The sequence below is a fragment of the Callospermophilus lateralis genome, chromosome X, assembly GCF_048772815.1.
Source record: "Callospermophilus lateralis isolate mCalLat2 chromosome X, mCalLat2.hap1, whole genome shotgun sequence".
Lineage (NCBI taxonomy): Eukaryota > Metazoa > Chordata > Mammalia > Rodentia > Sciuridae > Callospermophilus > Callospermophilus lateralis.
Window position 1 is genome coordinate 18,176,724 of NC_135325.1, and position 12,296 is coordinate 18,189,019.

General features: G+C 35.9%; 1 protein-coding gene across 5 annotated transcripts in view; it reads left to right on the top strand.

Annotated features, from left to right (window-relative positions):
• Gk (glycerol kinase) overlaps positions 1-12,296 on the top strand; it is an 81,809-nt gene that overhangs the window by 23,442 nt on the left and 46,071 nt on the right. For 3 of the 5 annotated variants that reach the window (XM_077107473.1, XM_077107474.1, XM_077107476.1), the window contains exon 5: positions 9,696-9,779. The exons of the other annotated variants lie outside the window; for them this stretch is intronic. In XM_077107473.1, the coding sequence (XP_076963588.1) occupies positions 9,696-9,779 (84 nt within the window). The remainder of the gene's footprint in view (positions 1-9,695; positions 9,780-12,296) is intronic. 5 annotated transcript variants of the gene reach the window in all.

Sequence of the window (12,296 nt, forward strand, 5' to 3'; positions counted from 1 at the left end):
TGATAGTTTAATCCAAATGAAAGACTTTAACATTTAGGGTAAAAACTGTTTTTTTTTATATGAGCTGGGTTTTTTAAATAAATAAAGCAAAACTATTGTAATTTTAATAACTGGTATTTAGGGAAATATTTTTCGTATATTAATATTAGCTAACTTCTGGAACTAGTTAGGGTTTGTTGTGACTTAGGATCTTTAAAATGGGGAGTACCCCTTAAATGATTAGGAGAGTCATAAGATAGAAATAATGATATTTTTACTTCTGGCCCCTGGGGATACACATGCCTGGAGGCCATACTCATAGAGATCAGATAACTTAGGCAGGGAGAGATAGGGAGGGACCTATGGGCCAACACCATAATTGTATCCAAAACTTTTTCAAACAGATTGCCTGTGGGGAATACTGTTTTATGGGTTTAATGCAAGGACAAGTTTAAAGAAGTCATTCTTACTGAAAAGTGGTCACTGTCATATTTGTACAGACCATGTGGGGCATGAGGGTCAGTGGGGCCAGTCAAGTTGGCCATATGTACTGTCCCTTAGGGAGGTGGACACCAGGAAAAAGTGATATAAGGCAAATATCTGGATCACCTATGTCCAGGAACCAAGATAAGGTGTTGAAGTAGAAATTGTGTCAAAGGTGACTAAGCCCTGTATGAGAAAGTTAAACATATTTAAAATGGATGCTGAGAGAACATAAATGATAAAAGAATTCACAGTAGAATTTTACTTTTTTCCCCTAGTGAAAGGAAGGGCCTATTCAGGGAACCAGAAAGTGCCTATTAAATTCTAAATTTTGAATTGTAAAAATGGAACTTTGGAATTTTGATACCAGAGATGGGAACTCCTGACCCAGTGACAATAGAAATGAAACTAGGTCAAAGATTATGAACACACAGTCAAGGCTTTAATTGGGAAGATAAAAGCAGTGATAGTTTCTCCTTGAAGAGAAAGGGGAACAGCAACTGATTAAGAGAAAATTCAGGCTGAATAAAGAAAGGAGCTAACATTACATTGCAAAGCTGAGGTAGGACGCTAGGGTGTAGTATTTTTCCTCTAGTCATAAGTATGGTCAATTTTTTTTGGAGTTTCTTGTGGAAGATCCTTGGAGACATCTTGGTATCATCTTGTTTCTGTGGTAGAATTTGATTAAAAGGGTAAGGAAGGGCATAGTTCAAACATTGTTGAAGTTGGGGACAGTAGGGAAAGATTTTAGGAGGTAATAGGTTATGGATAAAGATCCAAGAGTGTATTCCCCTCTTGTTCCTACCTATCTCAATTTGAATTATCATATTTAAATAATGCAGCTAGGTTAATTGAAGTCAGGTTTACAGTGAAGATTTTAAGTAAATACTTTTTCACAAAAGTTTTCTATGATGTGCTTTTTATTTCCTTTTCTTTTACCTCTGTACCTCTCCTCTATTCTGTGTTCTTTGGAATATTCAAATGTACCTATCACAAATGAAGAACTTTCCTTTTCTATACTGAGGTACATCTATGTTTTGAGAACCTCTAATATGTTTGATATTATTATATTATAAAGGATATAAACTTTATTGGTTGTTTTGGCAAGTACTTTATAGTCTAGTTTTGTAAAGGGAACAACAGAAAATTAGGAAGTAGTTGATAATTGTGTCCTGTTAAGTGGATGGGAATTAGAACAAGTCCATATCAGTATGGATTTTTTTCCATGCCTGTTATAGTAGAGGTTCATCTTAATTTGGACTTTACAGCATGTATTGGATGGCATTAGGAAAAGGCAAAATTGAGGAACAGCATGACCAAGCTTTGAAGTTAAAAATATGTATATATATTTTACCAGAATGAAAATTGATCAGATTCAAGCATAGGTTGACTTACATATTATTTTTAATAGAACTAATAGTGATGATAATGCTCAATAAGTCCTAACTGCTATTATAGTAGGATTGTACTGACCCTGTGAAGTAGATTTACTAGACTTATTTTATGAATTAATTACAGAAACCTCTATAACTTATTTAATATCATGTAGCTTTTAGTTGAAGTTAAGCCCAAAATGTATGTTCAAGTTTGAATAGATTTGGATCTGTAAGAGCACACTGACAACCATGCACAGAATAGTAGACTTAATACCTTGGACAGCTTGGGACAAAAGGGGTCATGAAGGAGAGTTTAACATGCCATGGGTGGAATGTGTTATTTCAAACACATCATTCTACTGAGAAACAGCTAGAAAAATGAAATGAAATTCAGAGGTACTAGAAAGAAGGTTACTAGAGAAGTGATAAATTATGGGACCAAGATAGAATAGAGAAAGGGAGCCCTGAGAGTTAAGCCTGATATTTGGGGTTGCTTATCCCCTAATGATATCCATGGGTTCTGAAAGGAGGATCTGAGAGGCTAAGCAGCACACTTTATAGATTCATAAAGATAGGAGTGAAAAAAATGGAGTCAGGTGCTGCCAAGAATGGGGATGAGTATTGGTAAAAACCCAGACTTAGGATTGGGACTGTGAAGAGTCAAATCCTAAAGATTAAAATAATATGAAACTCTGATTGAATTGATATTATTTGAGATTGCTAATGCTGCTAGCCTTTCAGAAACAGAAGTAAACCACTTCTTGGTAAAAGACAACATTACATAGATTATCTCTAAAAATTTCCATATGTAATGTCTACTTTTCAAAAATAGCCATACATATAAAACAAAACAAGACAGGAATGAAAACCAACATGAAAGAGTGATATCAAAGCTAAACTCATAGGAAATTCCAATATTAATCATCAGATTTTTTTCTGGTACTAGGAATTGTATCAGGAGCACTTTGCTGCTGAGCTACATCCCACGTTTTTTTAAGAGAGAGAGAGAATTTTAATATTTATTTTTCAGTTTTCAACAGACAAAACATCTTTGTTTGTATGTGGTGCTGAGGATTGAACCTGGGCCGCACGCATGCCAGGCGAGCCTGCTACCGCTTGAGCCACATCTCCAGCCCCCATCCCCACTTCTTTTTATATTTAATTTTGAGGCAGGGTGTTGCTAAGTTGCTGATACTGGCCTCAAAATTGCAGTCCTCCTGCTTCAGCCTCCCAAGTCACTGGGATTATAGGCATGTGCCACTGCATCATCAGATTTAAAATAATAATAATAATAATAATAATAATAATAATAATAATAATAACAACTAACATGTGCAAGGAATTAATTGATAAGATTGATATTCTTGACAAAGAATTGGACATTAATTAACAAATGGAAATTTTAGAGCTGTATTAAGAACTCACTTGATACATTTTACATCAGAATAGACACAGCTGAAACAAACCAATGAACTGAAAGAGAGATAAGAAGTAAATATCCAGTCTGAAACACAAAGGAAAGTTTAGAAAATACAAAAAAAAATCCAAGTGAAATATGGGCTAAGGTGAGAAAATCTAACATTGTAATTGGAGCTCCAGAAAGAAGGGAGAGAGAAAATGAGGAAGAAATAATATTTCAAAGAAAATTAGAAAAAGTTTTCCAAAATTGGTTAAAGATATCAAACTGCAGATTCAAGAAGCATTATGGTGCCCAGACAAGATAAATACTTAGAATATCATATATAAACATATACTGACATCTGAAGACAAAAAGGAAAATGTTAAAGTAACCACAGGAAAAAGAAACATAATCTTCAAGATAGCAACACTGGGGAGTTTTAGGTGATTTCTTAATGGAAACAATGCAAAGTCACATTGTGATGAAATAATCTTTAAAGTGCTGAAAGAAAAAAAATCTTCCTCCTAGAGTTCTAGATCCAATGAAAATATCATTCAGAAATGAAAGTAAAATATAAAGGCCAAGACAAAAACAAAGTACTGTAGACTGGTAATTTATAAACAACAGAAATGTGTTGGTCACAGTTCTGGAAATCTGTAAACTCAAGAAGAACAAAGGCAGCAGCAAGTTTGATGTCTGATCAGGGACTTTTCTTCATAAACTGCCTTCTGTGTATTCTGACATGGCTGAAGGGTCACGGGAGTTTCCTCAAGCCTCTATTTAAGGGCACTAATCCCATTCATAAAAGTTGGCCCTTGTGATTTAATCACTTCCCAAAGGTCCCATTATGTAATACTATTGCTTTGGATGTTAGGTCTTAACATACAAATTTTTGGGAGACCACATTGTTCATATTGTAGCACCCACTAAAGGAAAAGCTTAACAGTGTTAAGAACAAAAATAATAATCTCAAATGGAAATGTGGAAATTCAGGAAGGAATGCAGACCATTAGGAAGGGTAAATATGCAGATTTTGACTGTATAAAGTGATAACTCATTTTGATGCTTAAAACATATTTAGAATTAACACATTTGGTAACAGTTCTATGTGAAAGGAATTTGGTAAATGAATCTAGTGTTTAAAGGTCCTTGTGTTATCAAAGATGCATGTTGTAAGCATTAAAAGAAGAGTGATATATAATAAGTGGAATGATATTTTAAAAGAAGGAAGGGAATACGAAACAGGACAAGTAGCATTTTTTTCTTTGAGACAGGTTTCTGTAAGTTGCTGAGGCTGATCTTGAACTTGCCATCCTCCATCCTCAGCTTCCTGAGTAGCTGGGATTACTTGTGCACACAAGTAGCATATAAATCTAAATATGTATGTAGTTATATATAAAATGACAAGATTCTTCTCTCTGCCATAAAATCTAGCAAAAGATTCAATTAAAACTGCCAGTGAGTGCTGGGGTTGTGGCTCAGTGGTAGAGTGCTTGCCTAGCATGTATGAGGTACTGAGTTTGATTCTCAGCATCATATTCAAATAAATAAAATAAAGGTCCATCAACAACTAAAAAATATTTTTAAATGCCAGTGAGTTGCTTAGTCCAATGAGAATGAAGAAAAGGAAATATACAGCCTGTATGTTTGCATATTGGATATGGTATAAAGTTGAAGGGAAAAAAAATCCCAGAGATGTGAGATTTCTATCCTGAGATACTGGAAGGAAATTAAGTCATATATAAGGGATACCAATCTGGGATGAAAAAATAGGAAAAAGTAACTGTTTTGGATGAGATAAGTATTAGACTTGAGATCAAAGCTGATTTCTGGGCCATTAGAAATTTGGTTGTTCAATATGTAGACTTGAAAGTTGTATGCAATGGAAATTTAGGTGCCTTTCTATGTTCCAATTTCTGTGATGACCCCTAAACAAATAATGACAAACCAGGTATACACACCAACCAGAGGTCCTTGCCTCTGTGTCTCAGAAGTTCCTAAGGATATGAATTTGGAAGTTAGAAGGAGAAAGTGGAACAGAACAGGAGGAGAGAGAAGTAATTAGTTAGAAAACCAAATCACCAAGTAATTGCAAGGATACATTCTACATCCGGTTTTATTTTTTCAAAGAAAATACTAAGGTGTCATATCTTCATGTAAGTCTTCAGTTAAAAATACCATCATAATATAAAAACTTTAGAATTTTATTCTAAAGGTGGGACTGATGGAATCAGATTTTATTTTCCTTTCTTTCTTTCTTTTTTTTTGTCATGCTGGGGATTGAACCCAGGGCCTTGTGCATGTGAGGCAAGCACTCTACCAACAGAGTTATATCCTCAGCCCTCTGGAAGCAGATTTTCACATACATTTGTCTTTGAGCTACTTTGGTTTTATTTATATCATAGTATGCACGTTTCCCTCCCCCTCCCTCTCCCCCACTATCAGTTTGAGCTGCTATAGTAAAAATATTATAGATTGGATTGCTTATAAAGCAGAAATTTACTCTTCACAGTTCTGTAAGCTACAAGTTTGAGATCAAGGTTGCCAGAAGATCCTGTGTCTGGTGAGGCCCTGTTCTCTGATTTGTACATTTATACATTTCTACTTGTATCCTCATGGTTGGTAATAGACAGCAAGAAAGCCAGCTTTCTTCTATCTTTTTGTAAAGGCTGTACTTCCATTCATGAAGGCTCCACCCTCATGACCTGATTATCTCCCAAAGGGCTACCTCCTAATACCATCAAATTAGGGTTAGGATTTCAAGATGTTAATTTTGGTAGTATATAAACTTTCAGTCTACAACACTCTATTTGTGTGTTTTCTTTCTTCCTTGTCTCCTCTTCTTGTAAATTTCTGACACTTTAGGTCCATACTCTTCATTTTTGTCTTTTACTAAATTAAGTAACTGATGAACAATATTTATTACAAACAAGAAAATGAGAGGAGCAGTTAATGTTTCTCTTTTTTTAAACAAAATTACCTTTTATGTGGCCTTATACTATGACTTGGTGTCCTTGGTAAGCAATAAATACCCTCATCCCCAGTATGATAACAGGGAAATCAAGATAAAAGAATTCCAGGGTACTGTGGATAGGATGGCATAGGTTTGTTGAGATTAAGTTGAATATTGAGAAAAGCTATTTGTTCTTGATTGCAATAAAGGTGTGTTTGTTTACTGATATCTTTTCTAACAGATAACAATTATAAGCATAGGAGAAAAGTTTTGATGGTCCATTGAAGTACAGATGGTTTGCTTTAGAAGTTCTGTGTATTTTTTATAATTTATGTGTTAATTCTGAGATTAACAAGGTAAATTCTAGTGCCACTGTGCCATAAATAAAGCCATTTACTATGATGACTTTATTGGTGGAGTCACAAGAGCTTTGGGGCCCTGAATCTGAAGCAGGCCTTTGACTTCTCTCCCCTTTCTTCAGTTATCCTTGTCTCCCTATAACTTTTGTCTTTCCCTTTTAGCATTATCTTCACTGATATTCTTTTCCAAAAGATTTCTTATGCCCACTCAATTTTCTAAGCCTTTTCCTTCCAAATTCAACTTTTATTAGTGGTCTACATGCCTTGCTGTCTTCAAACCATACACTAAACTGATAAACACAAAACTTATCCAAGTGATTCAAATGCAGAGTGGGAGAAGTCTTGAGTCCATAATATTTAAATGTGCACACACACACTCATTTCATTAATGCTACCAGTAAAATGTTCGAACTTAACTAGGATTTTTGAAAAATTTCCCCTTATTGCCCAGGTTGGGTCACTCGCCACTGCAATTGATTATTATACATGGTACACTTAGTACAATATGACTCTCCCTATGGTATCTTTCTACAGACACAATTAATGTTTTAATGTAAAAATATCAGTCATAAAAAATCAGTCATAATAAGGGATAATATCCAGTGAGACAAGAGTCACTGGTTAAAGACTTTTGGTGTATTGAAAAACCATCCACAAAAATAATTTCCTTGTAAAACTTTTTCCTTATTTAAATGGTATTGAAGTTTTTTTCTAACATGTTGGATTTAAAATTCCCTATAATATAACTCTGTGCAACTATTAAATTTTAAACATTGTTCATTCTTGCCTTCCTTTTTTTGACTTATCAGTTAATTCTGAGCCAGTTATTAAACCTCTCATCATCTGTGAGATCTGAATGAACCTTGAGCTCAATGCTTTTATATTTTTTTGTAGAACTGGATTTTGTTTCAAAAAATTAGCAAGAAAGAAAACCAGAGATGGCAAACCACCTAAAACTACTAAGTGCACTTGTGTGCATGTGCGTGGGTGCGTGCATGCGTGTGTGTGTGTGTGTGTGTGTGTGTGTGTGTGTGTCTGTGTCTGTGTGTGTGTGTGTGGGGGGCACTGTTATTGTCTCTTTGGAAGGGAGAAGATATGTTATCTTTGTAAAATGTAGGACATTCAGCTTCATCAAACTTTATTCTCAATTACTTCAAGTCTTTTATTACCTAATTCTTTGAAAGCTTTGTAACTCCTTGAATCCTGAGAAAAGTAATACTACTGTATTTTGTAGTGATTGAATTCTTCAACACTGGCTAGTTTAAATTAAAAAAAAGTCAATCAACATTGAGGTCTTTAACTTTAATATTTCTTTTTATCCCATTTAAGACCCACATCATAGATATTTAATTCTGGATTCAAGAGTCTGAGTTCAAATTCTGGATTTTCCACCTCCACCCATTCTATATCTTTTCCTTTGACAGTTAAACTGTGAAAATTTAAAGTTTGGACATTGTAGGTGTAAGGTGAAGATTAGTGAGTTAATTCATGTAAGGTACTTTTAACTCTGGCAGATTATAAGGTACTTCAGTAGGTATTACCCATGGCTACTGTTCTGAACTAGCCAATAGCCTTTAAATCCAGAATGCCAGGTAAAGTGATTGGTTTATAACTGGATCATTTTCCTAGGGGAAATGGAAAGCCTATCTGGGGTCACCTACACTTGGGCCTGTCATTGGCATTTTGGCTTTTATATACCTAAGAGCCAAAGTAGATTCCTTTCTGGCCCATGTGCATGTGTTTATACACACACACACACACACACACACACACACACACACACACACCTCTTGAGGAAATAGGTTTTAACTTACTCCTTACCTCCACACTTTCCCACCTATTTCTCAAAATGTCATCAAGTAATGGAGAGTCATCAGTATAGTGTCTTAGCCCTCACAAATGACCTCTTACCCAACTTAATAATGTAACTTATGGCAAGTGGTAAACAGTAGTTGGATCTATTTTACAATTATATTAATGGGGAAAACTCGATAAGATGGTGTGCAACTGTTGGTCCTGGCTTAACATGTGTTTCCATAAGCTGGAGTCTCCCAGTCATTTCACTTCTTTTCAAGCTAGAAGTTCTTCAGGACAAACCCTCCCAGTGGAGATTTACTATTTGCCTTTGTTTCTGGTCAGCTGAAAGTAATTTAGATGATATCTAGTGGTTTGATTTTTAGCTTTTATTTTGTTTCTTAGGTGCTTTTTCCTTCTATTGTTCTGACAATCCCCAAATTATGTAAATTTGTGAGGTTTATTATTTTAAATACTCCAAAATAATGTCTTTCTCTGTACTATTACTACATAATTAAACCATGGTTCACGCGGACTGAGGCTACTACATTTCTCTTCACTCTTAAAACTTTTCCCAGTACTAAATCTGACATGTGTTGGATATGACTTTATTTAATACATACATGTTTCAGATCATCCAATTTTTTTTAACTTATTCATTTGATAGTCTGGACCATTTAATTCCAATATACTTACTATAGATACAGGACATATCTTCTAGAAGAAGGTGTACGATTGTCTGGACTCCCTGGTATCTATTTTCCTTCAATTGTTTTTTTCCTAATCACTTTGGAAGTTAGCAATTCCCTATTCTTTTTAGACATGCTATTCCTTTCTGTGGAGGTGGCCTGTACCTCCAGCTACCTTACTAGGAAAGTACTTTCTTGGGGCTATGCTTTCCCAAAGGAACCCTTTTGTGTCTTATAGCAGATGGCCACAACAGATTGTAGCATGCTCCTTAGCATTCCTTTCTAACATCCCTTGGGGATGTACACCCTCATAACATCATGCATTGTTTCAATTCAGTGGTCAATAATCAACTGAGCCACTTTTCTAACTATGATGCATGCATGTGGGCAGGTAGGAAAGAGTCACTTTGAATAAGAAGCAGATATTTACCTGGTCTTCATCCAAATGGAAATACTATTGAACCAAATGTTCAGACTGCCTTTCCTTTTTTCCCCTTCTACTCCATATCTCTTCCTTTTCTACACTCAACATGTGTAGAAAGATTTTCATTCTGATGAACTTGCCCAACTGATCTAAAGTTCCTAAGTGGTCAAAAAGAGTAAATAGACCTTGAACCTGGCCATCTCTAGCATGAACTGCCATTATTTCTCCTAATGCTCCAGCTGCTCCAGTTTCTCCTGGCCCTTCAGTTCCAGTTGCCGTTGTTCCCTCTGGTGCTTCAGTTCCAGCTGCTGGTACTTCCTCAGGTATTGGTGCTCTGGCTATTGCTTATGTCCCAGCCTTCCAACTCAGATGTGTTGGGGGAAATTGACTGCTGCTGCCAGATCTGGATCTGTCACTTCTTTTGATTGTTCTCAGAAAGTACTTGCACAAGCACCTTAGTCCTCCAGCTTGGGGTCTTCTCTTTGGCTTTTGATCTCTTATTCTGCAAATCTAATTCTGTTCATCTTAGCTTCTTTAATGAGTTTTCTAATTTTTTTGTTTTTAATTCAATTAATTATGAGCATTTGTGAATTGCTTGGTAGTTATCAACCACTGACACGTCTCCTTGGCAATTTTACTAATTCATTCCATGCATTTTAATTGCCTTAAAGTCTTTGGCTATAAAAACAAAGTAAATATTATGACAGCCTTCTGTGAGCATGGAACAATGGAAGGAGAAAGACTTCAGAAACCATCAAGTCTGGTCTCCTTATTTTGTATTTAGGAAATCCAGACCAAGAGGGTAAAAGACTGGTCTAAGTCACAAAGCTATTGGTGACAAAGCCAAACAAAGAACTTGTAGTTCATGATGTCACATGCAGTGTTTGATTCTTTCTGGTGAGGATTAACACGCTGAGCACCACTGTTGTCAGTCATAACTACAAACTTTCATGTGAAGAATAAAAGCCCAGTTACTAGAGTGATCCTTGTTAAGGAACAGTAGAGTCACAGAGCCACTGGGACTCAGGGAGCCATCAAAATATCAGTTTTTTAAGGATTGAAACCCATCTAATATTATAAAGAACATGTCCTATGAAGGAGGTTCTCAAGTTTTAGTAATATATTGGATATCTTGAAATCCTCTTAAACAAAAGTACAGAGGTTCAGGTTTTATCTAGGCCTGTAACCAGTATCCTGGTGCATAGGGCCTAAATATGTGTTATCAAAGTTTTTCAGGTGGTTTTGGCTTGCTTTCTAAATATGAACCACTGCTATGGAGTCTAGCAGAGTTTTTCAAGATAGGACACTTATTTAAAAGGCATTTTTCTGGGCCCATTCCCAGACCTACTATCCCACAATTTCAGGGAATGGGGCCCATCATGAAGCTTCCTGGTGAATGGTATGTCCATTATTAAAATATGAGAAAACACTGGTCTAAGAGGCTTAAGTCCTTAAGTAAAAGGGCTAGAGCAATGGCTTTCAAATGTATTGTTCATGTCCTTTTTTTTTTTTAAGAGAGAGAGAGAGAGAGAGAATTTTTTTTTAATATTTATATTTTAGTTTTCGGTGGATACAACATCTTTGTTTGTATGTGGTGCTGAGGATGGGACCTGGGCCGCACTCATGCCAGGCGAGCACGCTACCACTTGAGCCACATCCCCAGCCCCTGTTCATGTCCTTTTGGCAAGAACTATATTTTGCATTGTGGTTCAGCAACCCACATAACTAAAACAAAAGTTTCATAATATTTATCTTATCTAGTGCACTGAACTTAGTATTTACCATTCTAATCTATCCTATTTTGTTTTTAAATTAGGCAGTCAGACCCACTAAATTGATTTTTAAACTCATATCACTGTAGTTTGAAACACTGAGGATTGAGATGTGCCTGTTAATGTTACATATCACAAATTTAAAGTTTTTCGAATTCTTCCACTTTACTCTTTTTCATGCTAGTAATACCTGCTAGGGTTGCTTGTCTGAGAGGACGTTCCACTTTTTTTTCCCCACAGTCATATAGTACTTTCACTGTATGTACGTATAAAGTGGATTGCCCTTGTTCCCTGGGCATAAGAGATCTTGCCACCTCTATGATGATATCACTACCATATCAATCAGTATAAAATAATAGAAAACTCCAATTAAGTGAAGTGGGGGAAAAAGGAATTACTTTGCTAATACAACTAGTCATCCAAGGGTAGCATAGTGCTATTAAGTGCTGTTTGATTTCAAATTCAGAGATCCCCCTCAAGTCTGTCTTTTCCCAGATGGCTCCTGATAGGGCAGATTGAAATCTACCTTCATGAGGTAGCAGGCCTACACCACACACTGGCGTACTTAGCTGGGAAGAGTTGTGCTTGCAGACTTCCTACAACTTTCTCTTGGGCTCTTTGATCACATATTTTCTTCTGAATCAACCCCTGAGATCCAGACCCAATATTGGAGCTAGAGGTAGGGTCAAAGCTCAGGTAAACCATAAGGCTAAGGATGAAGGAGACCTGATTAACTTAAGAGAATTTGAGGTACTGGTTCTAAGTCTTTAAGAGGAGTAGCTGCTGGGCAGCAAATGCAGATCTCGTCTATAAGCCATCTATTTTCATAGTCATCTTTTCCCCTCTTATTTTCTTGGTTGTGATGAGTCTTTTTCTTGCTGCTTTTTATACCTATGGAAACCATTATTGTATCCTACAGTCCCCAACTTAAATCTCATGGGAAGTAGCTACTGCTAGAATCAAGCACAGGGCCCTCAAGAGAAATGACAGTTTAAGTAACTAGAAAGAATTGATTAAAATGTACCACAGTTAAGAATGGATTTTAAATGAAGAGAACAAAGTAATATA